General features: G+C 36.5%; 1 protein-coding gene across 5 annotated transcripts in view; it reads right to left on the minus strand.

Moving 5' to 3' along the window:
• The window catches only part of CNKSR2 (connector enhancer of kinase suppressor of Ras 2), a 297,465-nt gene that overhangs the window by 33,460 nt on the left and 239,674 nt on the right, over positions 1 to 24,331 (minus strand). For all 5 annotated transcript variants that reach the window (XM_081793473.1, XM_081793472.1, XM_081793475.1 and 2 more), the window contains 3 exons: positions 22,127 to 22,194; positions 15,379 to 15,479; positions 12,481 to 13,033 (listed from right to left, as the gene is read on the minus strand). In XM_081793473.1, the coding sequence (XP_081649599.1) occupies positions 12,481 to 13,033; positions 15,379 to 15,479; positions 22,127 to 22,194 (722 nt within the window). The remainder of the gene's footprint in view (positions 1 to 12,480; positions 13,034 to 15,378; positions 15,480 to 22,126; positions 22,195 to 24,331) is intronic.

The raw sequence follows: 24,331 nt of genomic DNA on the forward strand, positions 1-24,331 counted from the left end.
TCAGCCATTCAAATACTTGTGTAGTTTTCTAAATTGCAATGTCAAGGTCCAAGAGTGGAAAACTTACAGGAAGTCAGCTTTTGTGTCAGTACAAGGGAGAATTTTTAACTAGAACTGTTCAATATGAATTGCCCTGCCTGGGGGCAGTAGGCTCTGAGTGCCTAAAATATGCAAGCAGAGTCTCAATAATAATTTTTCAAGTGTATAAAGAGTATTTCTCTATTAGGTGGGAAAATGAATATTTAAAACTCTAAGTTCTAGGGTGAGATGGCTAATTATTATGCATATTTACATACAGCATGGCACATATTATATGCCTATGCCAGTAAAAAAAAAAAAACTCCATTAAATGAATTATTTACCTTAATATAAAGCATTTAAAATGGGTTCTACAGTATTAACCAGAGAGATACTGTTCGCTGTAATATATACCAAAAATAAAAAAAAGAAAACAACAACAACCCAGAAAAGGTGTTACACATTTAAAGAAGCATTCAAAGTAAAGCCTAACTTTTCACTTAATTATTCAGCAAATATATTTAGTATTTGTATAGAATTATTTTTGGAATGGTAAACATCTTTCCTACCTCCAGTGCTGGGGCAAAAATCCTTCTAATTAGGTTAATAAAAGAGTCTTAGAACCCAGGATGCTAAATCCAGAGATGGCTGCCCAGCAACTCCATGTGGTGTAAGAAGACAATAGAGTACAAAGTGAGGGGTGGGACTTACTGTCAGAGTTGGCAGAGGGTTGTATTAAAGCCACACTGATTCCAAGTTGCTCTCTTCCCTGTTCTTTTTAGAAAAGGCATGAAAAAACCCCTGTGTGTTGGCATTGTTAAAAAACAAGGAAAAAACAGCAGAGATGCTCAAGGAAAAAGGTATGAAGTTTAAGTTCAGGGATACCAAGTTGTGGGCTATTTTCTGCCACTGAGAATCCTGAAGTGAATGACTGCTTTAAAATACCCATTTTATAATGTTAGAATAGACTCTAAATTAGGCCTAGAACAACCACAATAATAATTTAAGGAAAAAAATATAGCTAAAGAAGCCATTAAAGTCATGGGTGAGAAAGTTTGGAGGTCATTGAATAGATCTTAGGCATTAAGTCAATATATTCTATGAATGATTTACCAAACAAGAAAACAGCACAATAAAAATATCAGATTCAACATCACGGAAGATTAGGGATTATAAATGTGGAATTAAGTGAAAAACTGTTTAAAAAGCTAAGGTTGATATTTCCCTAAAACGGACAATAAAAGTACAACATAAGGAGGCGCCTGGGTGGCTCAGTTGGTTAAGCGGCCGACTTCGGCTCAGGTCATGATCTCGCGGTCCGTGAGTTCGAGCCCCGCGTCGGGCTCTGTGCTGACAGCTCGGAGCCTGGAGCCTGTTTCAGATTCTGTGTCTCCCTCTCTCTGACCCTCCCCTGTTCATGCTCTGTCTCTCCCTGTCTCAAAAATAAATAAAACGTTAAAAAAATTAAAAAAAAAGTACAACATAATTTTCTGTATTAGGCACTCTGCTAATATTAGATTTTTCCGAAAATTAAACTCCATGTTAGTTGTGCTGTAAAATTAGGAAGCATCTTATCAATTATCAAAGACATATTAATCTATGGTCAGTATAATACTATGCCAGTATAGTATTAGGGTCAGTATAGTATAATACTGACCATAGATTAATATAGCTTTGATGATAGTACAAATTGATCATTACTAGCTGAGTAACCAGAATACATTTTCCCCCAACCATAATGTTTAAGGAATGAGCCAAAGCAGAAATAGCTCTAAAAGTGATCTGTTTTATCTATTCTAACAAGTTTTATCAATTTTGCATAAGTGATAAGTACCTTAAAATGAGCACAGATATGATGTGCCATCTCTCAAAGAATCATTTTTATAATATTATTAATTGGTTACTTGGGAAAATGACTGGTACAAGATAACAATGATGCTGCATACTTTAAATTCTTTGTTCTGTTCCATGTTATCAGAAAGGAATATCTTTCTTATTTCTTTAAGAGAATTTATAAATTTTTGTTGTAAGTACACTTATGGAAGGGCTATGGAAGAAAGACTCTTAACATAGTACCTGGTATGTAGTAAATAAACAATAAAAAATGTCTGTCAAATATATGAATATGAATAAATGAATACATGCTGAGAACTAATTAGACTATACATTGATACAGCAAACCAAAAGTACAGTATAGAGGTTTAGTTTACATTTTAGTAAGCTACATATAGATATTGAAATGTTAGAGAATCCATGACTAAGAAAGTTAAAGAATTTGTAGCTCTGAACTTAATCCACGAGTTTAATAACTGTCATTCTTACTTTCAAGTATTCTGCAATTTCTCAGAAATTCTGTGAAATAACTCAGAAGGTTCATTTTATTGGCATACTTTGTGCTTGTAATAGAAAAACATGCATATAAAATTGTCATATTACATTCCTGAGGTAAAAACCTTCTAGGAGTCCTCAAGTATGAGGTTTAAATATTAAAATACTTTTTTATGACAAGGTGTCACTTTTGCACTTAAAATATATAGTAATAAGCACTGTTTTCTTATGAATGACACAATAAGAGTATTCTTCCATTAAAGGAAAAGTTTTAGAATAAAATAGATTGAGCTATTAAAGCCCAACTAACATGTGCCTATGTCCTAACATAAGAAACACCAGAAGAATGCAGCTAATGAGAACACTGGAAAAAATAAGGAAGATAGTTTAGTAGAAGGGTTAACGTTTTATAACTTAAAGCCAAAAGCTACAGGTAAACTCTGACCATCAGACACAGTGGTTCTGAAGCCAATCTCTGAGTTCTACATTCTAGCTTTTAGAGGCTAGACTTGCTACGATTTTTAGCTAGCTGTCTCTGGCTTAGCTGTTTTCAGCACAGAGCTTTGGGATAAGATGACATTATTGGAAGACCTTCATAAAGAAGGGTGGGCAAAAGTCACATGGCACCAAGGCATGAGGCAGGTAGGCAAGGAGCTTCTGATCAGTGAGTGTGTGGGTGTGTATAAGAGGGTGTAATTGTGCATGAACAGGCACTATCATTTCTTGCTTCTCACACTTCTCCTCCTATTGTTTCTGAAAAGGTCAACAGGTAATTGCTGCATTTTCTAGGGTGATATATGCTGGGGTTGGGGCTGGGTTCTCAGGTGGTAAGTTGTCTCACAAGACTGTTGCTTATATTGTAAACTATGATCATATCAAAAAAATTTCTGAGGAAAAACTAACTGAAAACCAACTAAACCATACCTTACCTCCCTACTCACACTGAGTGACAGGAAAAAGATACATGAAGAAAACAAAGTCATATGAGAATTAATTTTTAAAACCTTAACTTTGAACAGAAATTCTGTAGAATAAGGAGAGAGGGTAGCTTTTTGCTTTCACCATTGTTTTATTTATTTAGCAATAAGAAAGTTATTAGTTTTCAATTAAAACAATAAAAGAAAAACATGGGGAAATTTAAAAACTTCCAAGCTATGTTTTATGAAACAATCCTGTTATGTATTAATTTACCATCTTCTAGTAGTTGGTGACCATATGAGGTAGATTTCATATGTAGAGAGGAAAAAGGGGAAGCATTGATGATCTTCAGCTTTCTCTGGCAAGGTAAAAGGAGGCTGAACTTAGGACAGGTTCTCATGAAATAAAATAGAAAATTATTCCACTGAGAAACTGACAATACGCTAATAATGATCTGAAGAAACGTGGTTTGCTTTTCTGATGTGTGAAAATATTAGCAAGTAAAACAGTGGCTGAACCTAATCAAGTTTCTTGGTAAAACAAAGTGTAAATCATAACTTGTCCTAACTATACTGGTGAGGGCTCGTCATCCTTTTATGTGAACTTCAACTCTTATCTGGCCACATCTTCTACTGGTGTGACTCTGTAGCATCTAGAATTCATTCTTTTGCCATTTAAATCTGGCTTCATTGCTTATTAACATTCCTGAGTTTATTTTCCTGGCCAATGCAGGGCTATTGGTTATTAACTCAAGTACAAGTTGCAATTTCAACACATTTTACAAATGAATCAGGATGAAGCTAGGCGGCTTCATCTACCAAGGGGGCCAGCCTTCTTTCTACAGACAGCAGATTTTGGTAGGAAAAACAATTGCCTAGGGGTGCTGGAAGATCTGGTTTCCAACAATGAACTGGTTATCTCTCATGTCATTTTCTCATGGCTTTCGTCTTTGAAATGCAACTAAATCAGGAAGAGTATGGTTTCAGTAGGAGAGAAGGTGACTGTAAATGAGCCATACTAAAAAGAGCAGTAATTACAGTTATTTGCATCTCAGCTTTGTGATGTCCAGCATGAAGAGGATATGCTGAACATGCAGTCTTGTCCTTCTCTATAAAATACCCAAAATGAATTTTTCAATGGTTTTATTCATGTCTTAAGTCACATGATGGATAGAACATTAACTTTAGCTTTAACCGTTATATACTAAAATGGAAAGGCATTGGTGACAAAAGGGGTTAGCTATTATTTATTCATTCACTTATTCATTCACTCATCCAATAGTGTCTAGCCTACCATGGCCATATATCATTTTAGGCACTGGGTGTACAAAACAGGAATAAAATCCCTGCTCTTCACAAACTTACATTCTGCTAGGCAGAGATGGAAAATAAATCAGTGAGCAATATTTGGTATTGTACTCATAGTGATAAAGCTGTGAAGAATATAAAATGGGGTAACATAGCAGAGAAAGAATGGTGGTGGCTATGGTAGTGAAGCGGCATCTGGGTCAGACTGGGTTGTCAGGGGAGGACTCTGAGGGGAAAATATTTGAAATGAGACCTTATTGGCAAGGTCTATAAATACATATTTCAGTAAACATATAGAAGGCTGTTGCTATTTGGAATTCTCAAATGTCCAAAGTCAAAAATGAAAGGAGTAGTGAGTGAGTGATAAGAATGTAAAGTGAGGGACATTTCTATTTTAGCTCCTAGGATACAGTTAATATATTATGTTGAAATGTACAAAATTGCTGCTATTTCATCATTTTGACCTATAAAAACAGCAATTCATATGATTCAACTCAATAGCTAGAACTGAACAAAGTTAGGGCATGTAGTCAGGTAAATGTTATTTATTGAGGTTTGCCAGGATTAATTCACTATTTAAGTATTATAATTGCTCTCACTGCCTAAATCCAAATATGCATAAAACCTACATAAATTATATAGTTACAAAAAATTTATTGGAAGACCTACAGTGTGTCAGATATGGAAACTAAGTGCTTTCTGTTATTACCTCATTTGACTCTTACCTAACTTCAAGTACTGCTATCACCTGATGTAACAATGAAGACATTGAGGACCAGAAGTGTTAAATAGCTTCATCAATCATACCGCTTGCCAATGGAATACTACTTGGCAATTAGAAAGAATGAAATCTGGCCATTTGTAGCAACGTGGATGGAACTGGTGAGTGTTATGCTAAGTGAAATAAGTCAGGCAGAGAAAGACAGATACCATATGTTTTCACTCATATGTGGATCCTGAGAAACTCAACAGAAGACCAGGAGGGAGGGGAAGGGGAAAAAAAGTTACAGAGAGGGAAGGAGGCAAACCATAAGGGACTCTTAAATAGTGAGTACAAACTGAGGGTTGATGGGGGTTGGGGGGGAGGGGAAAGTGGGTGATGGGCATTGAGGAGGGCACCTGTTGGGATGAGCACTGGGTGTTGTATGGAAACCAATTTGACAAAAAATTTCATATTAAAAAAAAAAGAAAAAAAAAGAAAAGAAGCAAAAAAAAAAATCATGTCATTTGCAAGTGGTAGAGTCACAAAGCAAGGATTTAAACTGAGGAGGAATATCTCCAGAGAATATATTCTAAGTTCCGATCACTTAGTGTTTAGAGGAAAATATGCTTATTCATTTCAAATGTCAATAATTATTATATCTAACTTGCTATATTTTCAGGGCTACATAATATTTATTTTACTTTATTATTTATTTATTTTTTAATTATTTCTTTTTCAATATATGAAATTTATTGTCAAATTGGTTTCCATACAACACCCAGTGCTCATCCCAAAAGGTGCCCCCCTCAATACCCATCACCCACCCTCCCCTCCCTCCCACCCCCCATCAACACTCAGTTTGTTCTCAGTTTTTAACAGTCTCCTATGCTTTGGCCCTCTCCCACTCTAACCTCTTTTTTTTTTTCCTTCCCCTCCCCCATGGGTTTCTGTTAAGTTTCTCAGGATCCACATGAGAGTGAAAACATATGGTATCTGTCTTTCTCTGTATGGCTTATTTCACTTAGCATCACACTCTCCAGTTCCATCCACGTTGCTACAAAGGGCCATATTTTGTTCTTTCTCACTGCCATGTAGTACTCCATTGTGTATACAAACCACAATTTCTTGATCCATTCATCAGTTGATGGACATTTAGGCTCTTTCCATAATTTGGCTATTGTTGAGAGTGCTGCTAGAAACATTGGGGTACAAGTGCCCCTATGCATCAGTACTCCTGTATCCCTTGGGTATATTCCTAGCAGTGCTATTGCTGGGTCATAGGGTAGGTCTATTTTTAATTTTCTGAGGAACCTCCATATTTTATTATTTTTTTAATGTTTATTTATTTTGAGAGAGAGAGAGCAAGCGAGCATGAGAGAGTGAACACGAGTGGAAGAGGGGCAGAGAGAGAGGAAGAGAAGAATCCCAGGGAGGTTCTTCGCTGTCAGCACAGAGCCCGACGCAGGGGCTTGATCTCATGAACTGAGAGATCATGACCTGAGCTGAAATCAGGAGTCAGACACTTACAGGGCACCTGGGTGGTTCAGTCAGTTAAGCGTGTGACTTCGGTTTGGGTCATGATCTCACAGTTTGTGAGTTCGAGCCCTGCATCGGGCTCTGTGCTGACAGCTCAGAGCCTGGAGCCTGTTTCAGATTCTGTGTTTCCCTCTGTCTCTGCCTCTCACCTGCTCATGCTCTTTCTCTCTCAAAAATAAATAAACATTAAAAAATTTAAAAAAAGAGATGCTTAACCTACTGAGTCACCCAGGCACTGCAACGGTTACATAGTATTTATCCCCTTTTATAGATCTAACATTTCGTTAGTGCCAAGACTTAAATGATGTGATGTGATATGGGGTATATGTTTGCATACATATATATGTATATAATATGTATATATATGTATATAATATGTATATAATATATATGTATACATATATATATATTAAAAGAGTGCCACACTGCTTGAACAAATATATTTGAGGATATAACATACATAATAGTGGACAGGCTCATGTGGATAGTAACGATAAGCAGTTTGGTACAGTTTTTTATGATCTTAAATCAAGGTTAGTCTCAACTATTCATAATCATTTCACTTGCTACTTGGGCATATGATGAAACCTTGGACAATGAAATATGGAGCTAAGTCTGCTGGAAGGATCTAGGAAAGACTTTCCTTGTTCTTACAGAAAAAGGACTACAGATAGGGTTCTTTAGATATTGGTCTTTGGCTCTCTGGATGCTGTCTTATAAGAAGAGATGCTTAGAGCTACTGGCATTACAGAAAAGTTAAGTGACAGACTTACACTGCAGAGCCACAAAATTCACTCTGGAACAACCCCACCTCTGAACATCCTGTAAGTTAAGGTAATAATTTTTCCTCATCATTTAAGCCAAAACTGAGGGGAGGTATGATTACAAATCCAACCTATGATCAGTATCAGCATTATAGCTAGACCCTGCTTTCTATCTAGTCTTTAGGGTTTTATGTCTCTGTAACAGTATTTCTTCAAAATCAGAAAATATGGTATTAAGAGAACATTTGTTTACTACTTTCTAGAATTTTTTGTGTTCTCTCTATATACTTGTTACACAACCAGCCAAGAATAATGCCCTTAAACTTCACAAAAGTAACAAAGTTAAGGTTCTCTGCTATTTTTTTCTGACTTTAATGCATATTTTTTATTCACATTGCTTATATATCTTTTCCATCTGTTCTTTTAGGCCTGAATTATAATTTAAGATAATATTGATGATTATGCCCTTCTAACTTCTTTGTGCATAATTTATCTTGACAATCAATAAAATAGTAAAAAAGTGCTGTAACACTTTTCTTTATTTTCAACTTGCTCCTTTTTATCCTTTAACACAACTTCATATTCTAGGAATATTTTCGCCTTGCCCACATACTTTGTACCTGAATGTTCTTAAAAAAATAAAATTCATAGCTTTTAGAAACTCTTCAGGAAATTACTCTAGGACCCTTAAAATGATTGAAGAGGATTAATCTATATTCTTCTACACTATATTGGCAGTCATTATCTATCCTCTCTGCTTAGATAATTTAAGATATTAGGCCACTGAGCTGCATACTTTGCACAACTCTTAACTTACCAATGCTATGCAAAGGAGGTTAGATTTAAAAAAATAACTTTAAAAACCATTTCTCAGCAAATCTCATTTTGAGAGCATCAGTAAATATCTTGGCCAGATAACCTGATAAAAACTTGTAGCTACAAGGTTTTATCCACCCTCCACCTCCACCCCCACAAACCCCATCCCCCACAGCTGTAGGTTTTGCTATACATTCCTAAGACCAAGCTAATACATGTGTAAATTAAGGGAGAATACTGGTAAGTTATCTCTAAGACAATGAAAAAGAGCACATTATAACTTCATTGAGTACATGGAGGCACCAAGAATGTATAGCTAGTAAAGAGTATTCTTACAACTGCCAAGAGGGAAATCATCAGGATTAAAGGATAAAGCTTTTGAAAACCTCATCTAAACTGCCTAGTATGGCAAAGAAAAGAGATCTATCCCAAGTAGACTTCAAGCTGTATTAACCAAAACAGTATTTTAGTGTTACAGCAGTTGATTTCAGAATGAAGTATATCTTTATATTTTGTCCCACACTTTAATGATTTATACTCCTTGGAAGTTGCACAGGCTGACATAATTTATAATTTGATATAACTGAGGTATTATAAGGCCCACATCTCAGTAAGCTTCGAAACTGCTAATTGGGATAATAGGAAATTACTTGTCTTCTCCCAAATGCCAGTGAAGTAGGTCAGGATAATGTATATGTAAGCTGACTTTTAAGTCAAAGGAAAACAAGACAGGTCTCATGTGTGTAATTTTAATACCATCCATTTTACACCAAAATGAGTTCTGCCTGTGAAAAATCATAGTATGATTCAGTTAAATAAATGAATTTCAAAATAAGAGAAAAAGTAGTCCAACCATGAGAAGACACAGATTGAAGACTGCTCTAAAGAAGGCTACATTTATACCTCATAAGCAGGGAAATTGAAAAAAAAAAAAAACACATCTAGATCACCGATTTAGGTACATTTTGCTTTTTAGATTGCTTTGTAAACTTGTAAGCACTGTATAATATAGATCACATTATATAAAGTTAAGGTAAACATAAATGATAAGACAGGGGTTTGGGTGATGACATAATTCTTCATCCTTAAAGCAGAAGATAGGCTATATTTTCACATTTTCTTCCATTACTCCTTCTGCCCACTTGCCTGATACTTTCTAGCTTTAATTTCTTGGTAAGCTGAGAAAAAACGTGTGTAGCTAGAGACACAAAACTTATGTCCTCTGCAGGTCTGTGCTGGATAAGCGCAAATTCACTATTGTAGGTCAAAGCAAATGCTGGCCTCGAGCATGACAGTTAGTAATACATCCCTGCTGGACTCTAACAAGCACAGGTGCCTGCCAACCTGTGGGCAGCATAGTGAATGCTCCGTGCTGGAAGGCATGCCGTAAGCCTGAGACTGGTGGGATGGCCACAGCTTCTTTCGTGTATATAATTTTTGCTCTGTTGACATAATACCCAGCAGCTTGATTTGAATAATAAGCCTGGAATACTAGGTCCTAATGGCCAACCCAGGGCAGCCATGAACATGACACCCCTTAACTAGACCTTAAAGATTCTTTTGAAAACATGGATTTTAAAGCTGGTGTTTCTCAAGTGAAGTGTTTATCAAATCGTACACTCCTAAATATTAAAAACAGTAATGCAGAAAAACCATCATTAGGAAGGCAGACATTCTATTAAATAGAAAGCATCTTCTAGTAGACAACCATGAAACGCAGTGCTCTGCTGAGAATGGTTTGACGAACATTGACACATCAAGCGAAAGATCTGGGGAAAAATGCCCAGAAAGAAATGGGGCCCTGAAATATAGTGCATGGCCACATTTAGTGAAGCAGATCTGACTGAAATAGCATGAAATGCCCCAAAATATTGAACTGTGAAGACAACATGTGCAATATTAGATTTATAGACACACTTGCTAAGACTGTTCTGCCTTATCACAGTTATTCCACAAGAAAAGAGCCACTGAAAGAGATGGAAAGTACCGAAAAATTGCCCACTTGACTCATTTGGGAACCTGAAGGAAAACCCCACCAATTTAGTAGTGCATGTACAAGGTAAAAATAAATTCAATCAAGAAAACAGCAAAGAGACAGTAGAAGAACAAACTCGAAAGCCATCTAACTATAGATGCTCTGTGGGCCCGGGTTTTCCTTTCAGGCCCTAGGATGCGCCTTCTCCTTTCCGGGACTCCCTCCTGCGATGGCCAGAGGGAACTGGGAAGTAACTGGCTTAAGCGAAAAAGATATCATCGATGACTTCTACCTGTGGCCATGATGATATGTTTTCTGAACAGAATTCTCTATTTCAGAGCGCTGTGCAAATTTCAACACAATTTATCTTAAAATGGCAGAGATAAAGTATTTTCCCCAATATGTTTGCAGAATACTGAACAAACTTCACATACTTAGTTACAGCAGTTGTGCAGCACATAGATGACAGTCAAAATGAAGTTTCTAACTCATCTTTAGTTAAATTTTAGAAAACAGCATCCTGATTTTGGTAATCATCATAACATTAAAAAATGTATTATCATGCTTGCCAGAAGTCCTACAGAGACTTCACATGGCTCCTAGATATTTCTTTACCAGTCTCTTCCATAATCTCTGATAAATGTGAATGTTGGGAGGGCTTGGCAGGTAGTAGATGGTAATTACCTTTTCCTGCACCAACAGTATACCTTTTGTAATGCTGCTTATGGAGATTATGGCCAACATACACTTCACATGGAAACTGCTTTAACATATGATTTTTATTACCAGCAACTCATATTTTCATGGTATAAGATATAATTCCCCTTAAATAAGGCAATGAAGACCATAAAAGGAATTCTATTGTATTTTCTTGCTAATAATCTCCAAAGTGACTCTCATTTTAAATGAGCCAAGTTTAACATGGGCATGAGGATACTGACCTGCTGGCCCTCTGTGAGCTTTGAACTGTTTTTCCAATTGTGAAGAAGAACTTACAGTAATATATCCCATAATCAAAGTCTCGTATACTCACAAAATGGGTGGATGGCTATAGTCTGCTTATATCCTTTAAAAAGGGAAGTCTAATGCCCTGGTGGGAACAAATCAGAAACTGTGGTTTCATCAACACTAGCTTGGGTCAGCTGCACTAACTGGCCCAAACTTCATTTTGAATAAAGACATGCAAACAGTTTTATACTACTTCTTTAATACTGTACTTTTTTTTTATTGGAGGGGGGAGGAAATTTTTACATTTAGGACTTACAGCCAAACCTAGATTTTCTTTCTAAGTAAGGTAACTGAGTTCTAGCCTTTCCCTTAAACCAGCCTGGCTTTCTGGACTGGTGTATCACATTAATTATAAACAGATGCTTGGTAAGGCATGTTGGATAAAGAACTTGAGAATTAGTAAACATATTCTTAATGCCAAAAAGTCAGAGGATTACTTAATTGACTTTGTCTCTCTTCAAAGTTGATTCACATCAATTGAGTTTTGCAATTAACATATATACCAAGAAAATAAATAAATGCTTTTGGCAAACTGGTTTCTAGAAACAATTTTGGCCATTTGGAGTTGACAGAAATGCTATTTGAAATTTCTTCTTGGAAAACTCTTTTGAATTTTTCCTTTAAATCTTTTAATACTGAAAAGGGAAGTTGTATATGTATGTGTGCGTATGTGTGTGTTTCTGTGTTCACTTACGTATTCAACCAAGGTTCTGCTAACACCGTGCTTGAAGCATTTAGTTTTTTAACCCAAACTCAGGGGGCAATGACTGTGGACCAAAGGGATGATATATACAAGGGAGAAGAAAGTGGATAAGAGGTAGGAGAAAAAGAAATGACTATCATTAACCTTACAAGGAAAATGGGTAATTGGAGAAAAGCATTTGCTCTAGCTTTGGGTGTCCTGGGATATAGGCTTCATTATCCACCTTTCTCCCCCCCATGTTACTCAATTTCTGAAAGTAAAACAGCAAAGGATACCTAATGTCCTGTGCAGCAAGACTATTATTTTAAGAAAAAAAAGGAAACAAAATTCTATTTTCTTAAAATAAGAAGTTTGAAAAGGTTAGGACTCTGTGTACACAGGCTAAGGATCTCCAACATACTTACTTTTGTCTCCTATGTTTTCCCCTGCTGCCTCCCCTTCCTCCTCCTCCTCCTCCTCCTCCTCCTCTTCCTCCACCTCTGTGGGCTGCACGTCATCCTGCGGGTCACAGGCACTAACGGGTGCGTTCAGACAGCAGTGGTTGAACCCGCTATCTCGAGGCAGAGTAAAACTTCGAGGTTTGCCCCCATTTCCATTTAACACTTGCATCCTCTCGCTCTCAGCCAAGGGGTACGGCCCATAGTGATCCTGTAGGTGGCACTTCTGAGTTGGAAGGGTGGACTGCCGCCTGTGCTCTGGGGAGATGGCCGCGGAGTCAGAGAAGACAGAATCCTCCAGGGGCAGAGTCTGAAGATAGTGTAATCCTGAGCTTGTCAGGGGCGTCTCGATTAAATCCTGCCAGGAGCGGCGCTGACTGGCTGTCTTGCGAATGGGGGACACAGCACTGCTCCCAGTCACTTCCTGGCGAAACTCTTCATGGGAGGACTGTGACTGAGAGGTCTCTGTGGAAGAGAGCCGGCTGTGTTTTGCTTCCACGTAAGGACTGGCACAACTCATCTGTGGAAAGGAGCCTCTGATCAGTCTCCACAGAAAATAACAGACTACTTCTGTTACCAAGGAACACATTAGATTTCTAACAGTTAACATTTTCCAGTCAAGTTAATGACTAGTCAAGTTTACAGACATCTCAAAGTTAGGCCCAGCTGATATTTTAAGGGACTGAGATGTGGAGTGTTGAAATGCACCTATACCAGACTCTCGTGAAAAGTCTGACATATTAACATGCAAAGTTGCACAACAGTGAAGCATAAGAAAATTTGAGTGCTTATGTAAGAAATATTCAGCAACTAAGAAAAATCTGAAGTTTAAAAAATCTCTAGGAATTTAAAACCCTGAATAATTGCTGCCAAATTCATATTTCTGGATTTTGTGGAGTTTGGGGGTGAGAGCAAGGAGAGAGGCTTTTGGATGTGAAAAGAAGGTGCCTATAATCGGACAGAACCCCTCCTCTTCTTCATAGGTGAATGAATCCTCCTATGGGCCCCAATGAAAGGTGTTCTTGTGGTCTTTTCAATTTGTGGCACTTTGTAGAGTTAAACATATAGGCAAGGTGAGATTATACTCTGATGGGGATAAGCATCTGCCTTGGGCATGGGCACCTCAGGGTACATAAACACAAAAGAAAAATGGAATATTTCTATTCTTGGAATTTAAAGTTTGGGAGTATATATTATAGTACAAAGTACAACCAAGAAAATGGACTGGCATCAAGTGAATGCTGTAAAAGACTTGCAGGTGCCCCTACTGGGGACAAGGCTTACTCTAGCTCTCGGGGCTAACAGATCAGCCCTGGCTCCTTTCTGGCAGGAGGAGTTGAATTTGTCAAATGTGATCAAGGCAAATGGGGCTCAGGTGGTGGCCAGGACAAGCCTGGCTGAGGTAAAAGCACATGCTGCCCCTCTGGGTAAAGGAGAAGTTAAATGGCATCTTCTGGGGGCAGTTTATCTTCCCACATGTTAATAACAATGTAAATAGCTTCCTTCTTGAAATTCACAAGTTGCTATGATTAAAGAGCTGTTCCCTGAAGCTGCAGTTTCCCTTTCTTCCTCTTTTATAAATATTTAAAAGGAATTATTCAGGCCCTGATGTTTTAGGCAAAGAGGGAAAATATGAAATAAACTGTATCTTGTCACTGACTTCATGATTTCATTTCTATAGCTCATCCTCGCATTCTGTTACACTCAGCATTTATTAAAGAAATGTGCATACATATTAGGAACAATTCTTAGCTAAGAGACATTGACATCAAACACTGTTATTAAAAATGTGGCTTCCCTTTTAGTTATTAGTCAAAAGGACCCATTCATTTATTTCAGAAATATTTATTTATTCATTTCAGAAATATTTATTAAGCACTTAATAAATAAGTGCCAGTGCTGTGCTAAGCCATGGGGATGTGTAGATGAATACAGCAGGCCCACAGTCTAGTCTAGTGAGCTGTTTGTAGTCTCAGATATTCTGATTTAATGTCTGGATAGGGTCTGAACATCTGCATTTCTAAAATGTTACAGAAGTGATTCTTATGCACAGCCAAGGTTGAGAAATGGCCTAGAATTTTATCAACATCTTGTGTAGCGTCTTATTTAAAATCCTCTAGAGTAATATGGAGGTGTAATTAGGTTGAGTGCTGTTGTCACCTAAATTCAGCTTCCATTTCCTATGTGGAAGACTCAGTCCCAAGATAGCCAGAATTAACTCTTATGACGCTGTAACCATGCAATGTATTGTCAAAACTGGGAGACTACTGAGATGCTCTTAGTAGTTCTGATGGGCCATGGGCATAAAGTGGGATAGTCTCAAGTAAACTAGGACAGTTGTTTACCCCATTAAAAGATTATAAACTACAGGCTATACACAGAATCATTTACACAGGTTTAAGAAGTCTGGAGCACCATATAAACACATACATTAAACCAGACCCCATGACTATCTGAAGAGCTATCTGTCAAAATATGTTTCATATATATATAATATTAATTTTTATGAGTCATTTCTGAAGGATATAGGAATGAACTTTATTAGTGTGGGATACATAAAGTCCATTTATATATCTTTTTCTAAGAAAACTTATTTTTGTTGCTGATATTTCCAGGAAGGCTACTCTGACACAAACAGGATTTTTTAAAATAAAACTGGGCAGATATTATGCCTGGAATCTGTGGTGACTGTTTCTCCTGATTAAATAGTCTTTGCATACTAAATTTTTTCCCCTTATTGTTTTTAGACTCCTTATGTTCTTTCCTCTTAGGGAACCTGAGGTCTGACGTGCAATTCACTACATGGGGATATTTTGGGTCAAAGAATCTGATGCTAAATAATGCCCATTCCTGTTGGCAACTTACAGAGGGAGGTCGTGGGTATGTGTCGTAAGGGGGCGGAGGGCTGTCCTGTTTGGGTGTTGATGGAGTATCTGCTTCTTCCTTGTCACTCTCACTCCAGTAATCTGTAAATTCACACACACAGATACAACATTCTATTAAATATTTCTAGCCATATTTTCATTCTATTAAATATTTCTAGCCATACTTTCATTCTATTAAATATTTCTAGCCATATTTTCAAGAACACACACTACCAGCTAACACAAAGACATTTAAATTCCACTCCTATACCCTGCTCCACAGCACCCACTACTCCAGGCCCACAAACTTTTATTTTCAGCTGGGTGTTCAAGAAGAAGGAAGAGTGCAATCACTTAATTCCAATAAAGCATGCAATTATACATAGCTATAATTTTAAGGAGTTAAGAAAAAGACACTGCAGAAGTCAAATCAGGTTTAGGGTGCTTTAGATTCCAGGCCAAGTTATTCTGATGCTTGAATTAGTGAATAATAACACATGATGCCTCTTAAAGGTGTATCATTTTACCCTAAAGATGAATACTCAAAGAAAAGCAATATATATACAACTGTAGATCTCTACAGATATAAACAGCTCCAAAAATAATGTTCTCAATTCTCTTTTCTGGCTCCAATTCACTGGTTATCTAACAATCACTGTTTCCAGAGTCATGCTGACATGACTCTCTATAACACGATACTCCCACCTCTACTTGGAAACACATGGCAAACCTTGATTCTTGCCAAATGCAAAAGGGCAAATTTGCTGATGTGGGCTGCAAGTTCCAAACTTCTAGAACTACTTAAAAGGGTAGAAAATGTAAGCCGCTAGACTTGGCAGAGCTCAGGCAAGAGGGAAAGGAAAAAATTTTGAGACATAAATTAGTTGAGTAAGTAAAATACAGCACAAAGACCAATAATCAGAACCTGTTCCACTAATAACGCAACCACTCTTAACTCTGGGTTAATTCTTTATAAGATTTACGAGGAAAAACCTGTAAGTATTACCCATTTTTATTCTTAAAAAATCTAAATCAAAAGAACCATCATTAGGCTTAACTGATAATCAGATTTAGGTGAAAAAACTATGGCACATACTTTTACAGGAACCTCTTTCCACCCAGGAATCTTTTACTGTAATATTTATACATATTTTCCTTGTGGTGCTTATGAATAAGTATAGCTAATATTTATTGAGTACTTACTATATGCTGCACATACTTTTATAGGAGCCTCTCTCCACCCAGGAATTATATATATTCTTATATATAAAAATTATATAATAATTATATATATTTTCCTTGTGGTGTTTATGAATAAGTATAGCTAATATTTATTGAGTACTTACTATATGCTGAATAGAAAGTAGTAGAGCTGGGATTTGAGCTAAGAAATAGCCTTGCCCTAAACCTTGGAGGGCTATCACTGGGACTCTTTTGAATGACACACTGGGAGAGTTTAATTTGACATATATTCATGATGCTTTGAGCCCTCCTCCTCCTGCTGTTCTGTAACTCTGGCTATCATGAAAAGAAATTCTTTAGCAGTGGAGATTATTACATTCAGGCCTCAAAATACAAAAACCTTGAAAATGCTATTCCTATTTTAATTATTCCCTTTGACTAAAAGATAAGCAGAAACTACTTAATCTAAATTTGTGTCTGGTATTTATAATGGATCATGCTGGTGACAGCTAGTATACTAAGCTTCCTCTCAAATATGAATTGATATAGTTGTCCAGCGATATACACAACAAACAATGGTGGGAAAAGCATGAACTATATACTTGGGCAGATGGAGGTTCAATTCTTGGTGTACTACTTACCATCTCTGTGCTCTTGTGATGGTTACTAAACCAGAGTCTGTTTTGTCATCTGTAAAAGGGGGCTAATAATAACTGACTTTCAGAGTCGTGTATATGTGTGTGTGGGGATGGGTACTAAATAAGGTAATACATATTCAAGTGCTTTGCACCTTGAAAGCACTCGATATTAGGACCCCTGATTTTCTTTGGTGGATTTATAGGTAGCATGCTAGGACAGTCTGACCCAGATCACAGAGGAGGTAAATGCCTTGTGTTTATCTTCTTGGACATCAGTTTTTTTTTCCTCGTAGCAAGTTCCAGCAATGAAAAGTGAATTCTGTAGCTCTGGGATCTGGGTTAGGCAGTTTTGTGGGAGTTTGAAATACTATAAGGAAGTCATTGCTGGAGGTAAATGGAATAAGCACCACCCCATCCCAACCCTAAGCAGTGGTTTGCCAAGATCACTTTGCTCTTACCTTTCCCACTATTTCCTGAAACTATGGCACCTGTGTTGAATTTCTCCTTGACCTCTGTACTGATTCCTTGGGGGTCTCAAGGAATTAGCACCTTAAGGGGTCCTTAACAGCATGCTGAGAAGGAGATGGTCACCATTTTATCAAGATCTCTATAGCTATCACTACAAGTGACAGATGTGGGAGAATCTGCTTTTCCACCCCAGTTAAATTAGGGAGAATTCTAGTCCACTACTTGATGTAATTTTTGGTTTACTAAAAAGTACCATCAATCTATAGCTTATTTGGGTTGCCAAATAAAAGACTGAAATTCCCCTTTGTAAATTAACTTCATTTCTCACAGTAAGTTGTAGGTCTTTGAGAGAGCAATGACAGAGAAGAACCTACATAGAAAACTCAGTCAGGCTTCTTTTGGGTTTGTGTGGAAAATTATAAGCACATTGTTTGCTCAGGAGGCTGAAATGAGTTTGATTTTCATTCTATGAGCAAATTATTTTTCTTAGCTTTCCATTTAGCAAAAATAAATGGATACTTTTAATGTCTTGCAGTGATATTCAATTTTATATGTAACTAATCATGAATAAATAGTGCCATCAATAGAACAGGAAGATTTCCACTTTCTTCTCATGTTGATACAAAAGGATAATTTGAGAAACTTAACAGAAGACCATGCGGGAGGGGAAGAAAAAAAGAGGTTAGAGAGGGAGGGAGCCAAAACATAAGAGACTCTTAAAAACTGAGAACAAACTGAGGGTTGATGGGGGGGGGGGGAGGGGAGGGTGGGTGATGGGTATTGAGCAGGGCACCTGTTGGGATGAGCAATGGGTGTTGTATGGAAACCAATTTGACAATAAATTTCATATTTAAAAACAAAAGGATAATTTGAGAAAAATTACTTTTTCATCTAGAACTACCAAAAAATACAATATATTTCATTCATTTTTATGTGATTAAAGCTTTAGGAAGACATTGTGTGACTGAAAATATGTGTCATGAATGTCTGACTTGCACGTGGAAAAATATAGAAAAATTATTAACAGGCAATTAGCCAAATTTTGATCTTCATGTAATTTAGTGTAACCCTATTTTCTCTAAGTACAACAACAAATAATGAAAGAGAAGCCCACATCCTTTACACTTCTGTAGCTAAAGATACTAATTCATTAAACTTTTATTTAAATCAATGAAAGAGTCACTTTGAAGCTGCAATGGATATTTAAATAAAAACAGTGTTTTGGAGTTACTCCTTTGCATGTTTGTGAAATATTCCCAACCTTCAACCACCTATATTTTGTATGAAGCTTAACTTCAGTACTGAGAACAGTACTCGGAAGATGTCAAATAATTCTACAGAAGTGTGGAGTAGACACATGCATACAGTTGTTTTCTATATAGAATACCATGAGACCTAATGCAGAAGGTAGGAAGTCTATTATGTTTCTGACCTATGTTAGAGTGCCTGAGAAATATACACTCTACGTGGAAAACCAAATTATTTCAGATATTCTGGTTGCATGCTAGCAAGGGAGACATGACTTGTTAACTATTATAAGCTTCTGCCAATTACGGTCTACTACTGCAGAAGGTACTAAAATATGCACTCACATGCCAGACCAGGGCATCATGAATCCATGCATTGAATAGTTATTGGAACCTGTATGTACAGTATAACTTACCAGTTCCTTAATCCATAATGATATATGGCTATATAATACCACGTACAAAGAAAATTAACTAAAATCAAGACCATGCTAAACTTCAAAATAAGAAAGTTAAGCTTGAGAATTCAAGATTCCTTCTTTATGCAAACCAAGTTTTTCAAAGATTCATTTCCTATCAGTATACTGTCTATACTTTTAATTTTTGCATCTTAAAAAAATCAGAAACAAACCTATATGCACCTATAAAATACAGTTTTATGCCTTTAAAAAATGTGAGAAGGAAGGCTAAGAGATTTTTTAGTAGTCTTAACACAATTTTAGGCCTATAAATTAAGTTGAAGTACGAAAAGTTTAAATAAACTTAAATAAACTGTTAACAATGAACAAATGTGGCTTAATAACTGGACTGACACCCCATAGTCCTGGCTGGGATTCACCTGTGCACCCTGATTTGATGGAGATTGTTTCCTCATTATTTGTGGAAGTATCCATGCTGCTTCCACTCCCAGGAATGTTTTATTTTGTCACTTTCTATTTTTTAGACATTTATTATTATTTTTGAAACACAGAAAGAGAGTACGAGCAGGGGAGGGGCAGAGAGAGGACACGCAGAATCCAAAGCAGGCTCCAGGCTCTGCTGACAGCAGAGTTCATGGTTTGATGCAGAGCTTGAACCATGAACTGTGAGATCATGACCTGAGATGAAGTCGGATGCCTAACCAACTGAGCCACCCAGGCGCCCCTTTTTGTTACTTCCTATCTACTTCATTCTCATCCCGTGAGAATAGGTTCAAATAATGGAGTCAACATAAAGCCTTTCCCCACTCCCTTCCTGGAAGCAATCTCTCCAGCTTAATTTCCACAGAACTTGATTTGTACTTTCTTACATTTCATTTTCTGTATTATATTAAGAGGATCTTTTCTACTAGAATTCAGTGTAATTTCAGGCAGGATGGGCGCCTATTTCACCTTAAGTCAATCAGTGTGCTAGTTGAAGGCCTTACACAGAAACACTTCATACTGAATAAAATATCTTCTCTTTCTCTCTACTGCTGACTTTACATCAGCCTCACTGATCAACTTCTCTAGCAAGTTATTTCCTCATTAATTCTGCCTCTTTCCCAGGTTTTTTTTTAAATTTTGCATCCACTTAGCAAATTTTTAAAAAATCAGTTTCACATTGTGCAACCATTAGTACTGATCGATTTTATGTTGTTCTTTAATTTTTTTCTGCTGTTCTTCAATTTTTCTTAAGCAATTTCAAGTGTGTATCTTTTTTTAAATGTTTACCCATTTATTTTCAGAGAGCATGTGTGCACAAGAGCACTTGAGTGGGGAGGAGCAGAGAGGGAGAGAGAGAATCCCAAGCAGGATCTGAACTGTCAGCGCAGAGCCGGATGCCAGGTGCGAACCCACGAACACGAGAACATGACTTAAGCCGAAATCAAGAGTTGGAGGCTCAACCAACTGAGACACCCAGGTGCCCCTCAAGTGTGTATCTTTGATATCCTCAACAAGATGATATATTCCTATTGGCAGGAATCATGGTTTGCTATTTCTTTGAAATCTTCCTGCCCTAAGTCCTCACCCTTCACTGCCTTACTCATCCCCATTCTGTGGCCTGCAGGCCAAATGAGGCTCTCTGCCTATTTTTATATGGTCTGTAGATCAAGAACAGTTTTTACATTTTTAAATGGTAAAAAAAATCAAAGGAAGAATAATTTTTTGAAATGTAAAAAATGATATGAAATTTCATTTCACTGTCCATAAGTAAAGCTTTATTACAGCCCAGTCAGAATCCTCATGTGTGTACAGCTGCTTTCATACTGTAACAGCAGATTTGAGTAGTTTAGACAGAAATCTTATGGGCCTGCAAAGCCTAAAATATTAACTATTTGGCTTTTCACAGAAAGTTTCCCAACCCCTGCCCTAAACATTTGCTGACAGATTGGTTTTGGGATCTGGATATCTACTTTAGATATCTCTAACCTTCAGCTTTTACATGTTTAGAAAAGTTTTGGCTGAGGTTTTACTTTGAGAGGGAACACAAGGTTTTTAGAATTTCCACATAAACAAATAGTCTATGCCCACTGGAGACACAACTAGAAATAAGTTTGTATATATATATATATCAATCTGTAGAATTCTTTTAGCTTTAGGAAGCCTCAAAAGATTTCCAAAAACTGTTGATGCTTCCAAGGGATATATAATAAACACTTTTTGGAAATGTAAAGCAACTTCAGAATGGTGACCACAGCTTTCATTAAAATTTAAATCTGTATAATGACGTTGTGTTTTGTATATCTGAGGTCAATACTGAGGCAAGATCCATAAGATCACAGAATTACAGAGTAACAGAACTGAAGAACATAACCAATTGAGATAATTTATGGAAGGAGGAATCATCCATCTGAACTCTTTGCATAAAAGTCCACTTAAATGTCTATGACACCACTAAACAGAAAAAAAAAAACCTCACCAACAAGGACCTGGACTCTAGTCGATATTTAGGACCAATTACAGATTTTTAAATTTGTAAGATTTTTGTCCTCCATTGGAAACAGACTGAGAGAGACAGCAACAAACTCCACATCAGCAGCTCCAAAAATTTTAGAATTTATTCCCCATCTGTTTGATTTACTAAACCTCACCTTTAAGATGGTATGGTTTGGATTCAAAGTGCAAAAAAGAAAAATAACCACAGCCTGATATATGCATTTTCACTCAACTGATAGTAGTGAATCACTGTATAGGATAACAGCAGAACAAAACAAAACAAAAACCCCAGAACTGTAAAAAAAAAATTCCTTTACCTTGTTCTTGCTTAATCCTCTCTCTTTCTGCATATCCTGCAGTCAGCATATTGATTCTGTTAAGCCACCTGAAAAAACAACTATTAAAATCAGTAACACTGCAATTGAATTTCGTATATTTTACTTTTAAAAAATATTTATTTTAAGGATAAAGAAGATGTGGTATATATACAACAGAATATTATTCAGCCATAAAAAAGAATGAAATCTTGCTATGTGCAACGGCATGGATGGAGCTAAAGTATATTATGCTAAATGAAGTAAGTCAGTCAGAGAAAGACAAATACCATATAATTTCACTCCTATGTGGAAATGAAGAAACAAAAGGAATGAAGTGGGTAAAAAGAAAGACAAACCAAGGAACAGACTCTTAACTGTAGAGAACAAACTGATGGTTACCAAAGGGGAGGTGAGTGGGAGGATGGGTAAAATAGGTAATGGGGATTAAGGAGGGCACTTGTTGTGATGATTCCTGAGTAATGTGCCGAATTGTTGAATCACTATACTGTATGCCTGAAAGTAACACTGTATGCTAACTATACTGGAATTAAAATTTAAAACTTAATAAAAATGTTTATTTTAAAATGTTTAAGAATATATGAGATAATTCTACATAAAAGATGTGTTCTTTGCTATTCTTGACACATCGAGCTTTCTTTTTTTTTTTTTTTTACATTTATCAAGACAGTCTCTTTGAGACTTTTATTTTTTTTTCAATATATGAAATTTATTGTCAAATTGGTTTCCATACAACACCCAGTGCTCATCCCAAAAGGTGCCCTCCTCAATACCCATTACCCACCCTCCCCTCCCTCCCACCCCCATCAACCCTCAGTTTGTTCTCAGTTTTTAACAGTCTCTTAGACACATCGAGCTTTCAATGAGCTGTATAATTTGCTGTGGTATAAATTGCTGCCACAGTACAGATGATATTTTGATAGAAAAGTCTTAAGCAAACCTGTAAATATATGTAATATAGAGGGTTTTAAGATGATCAGAGCCCTATCAATTCTATTGCTCCAAATTTAGAAGCAGTCCAAATATTTCTGCTGTTTGTTTCTTCAGAACAAATGCTCTTTTAATATAATATATACTGATGAGAAAAAAAGTTATGGACCTTGCCGGTCAAAATAAATTTCACTATGAAGTGTTAGTTTTGATGAAAGTTATTTAAGTTTAATGTTCCAGGGGGAAACACATCTTGGGAGTATTTTGGAAATTTGTCTCTAAATACAATTTGTTTTCTAAAGACCAAATGAGCAAATACAATTTTAACCTCTATTTAGATCTTAAAAACTTATTTCCATGAACAATAGTAACTTCAAAATAAATCTTAGTTCTTTCCTCTCTCAGTAGTGATGCTATTTCCAGTGTTTTAATCTCTATCTTTTGTTCCACCAGGTCTCTCCCTGTGTTAGTTATTCCAGCTCTTTATACTGTACCAGATGATCAAATAAAATTAACCTGACAATTTCCCATGAGCTTATTCTGAGGTATGATCCACATATAATTTCCCAAATCAGAAATTGAGGAAAAACGCCTCTTCCAAACTACCTCAAGTTTGGAATCAATAGTATAGTTAACATCATTAAACTGTGGAATAATCTGATCAAGATATATTTTTAAGAAAAAATTGTTTGAGAATTTTTTCTCCCAAGAGCTTATCTACTGTGTCAAATGAAAGATGATGCTTTTTTCAGTGACTCATATATTTTATCATTTATGCCCAGTAGTATTAACTGGGCAACAAATAGTTAGAATATCTTGGAAAGGGAGGAAAGTTGTGTCTCTAATTGACAAAATCACATCCATGGAAATTTAAACTTCAATGTTAAGAATAAGTCACCTAAAACCCAACTTTATTTTGAGAAAGCCTACAATGTAATTATCACCTCAAGTATTTTGGGGAAGTGAAGAAGGGAGTGGACATAAAGGAAATAAAATAAAGATTGAACAAATAAATTCAGTAGCATAGTGTACACCCACTCCAAAAAATTACAAATTATAAGTTAATAAGTGAACTTCATGATGAGTAACCTTTAAAAAATGACTCTAATCTTAGTTAAAAGGTCAAAATTGAAATTTAGTCTATAGGTCATTTGTAGTGAGAATGGGGTTGAATTTGTACTACAAGACAAATCTTAGCACTCTTAGGAAAGATGTGCCTGGCGCTTTTGGGGTGAAAATGATGATAACAGTACTACA

Source organism: Panthera onca, chromosome X (genome assembly GCF_046562875.1).
Source record: "Panthera onca isolate mPanOnc1 chromosome X, mPanOnc1 haplotype 2, whole genome shotgun sequence".
NCBI classification, from domain to species: domain Eukaryota; kingdom Metazoa; phylum Chordata; class Mammalia; order Carnivora; family Felidae; genus Panthera; species Panthera onca.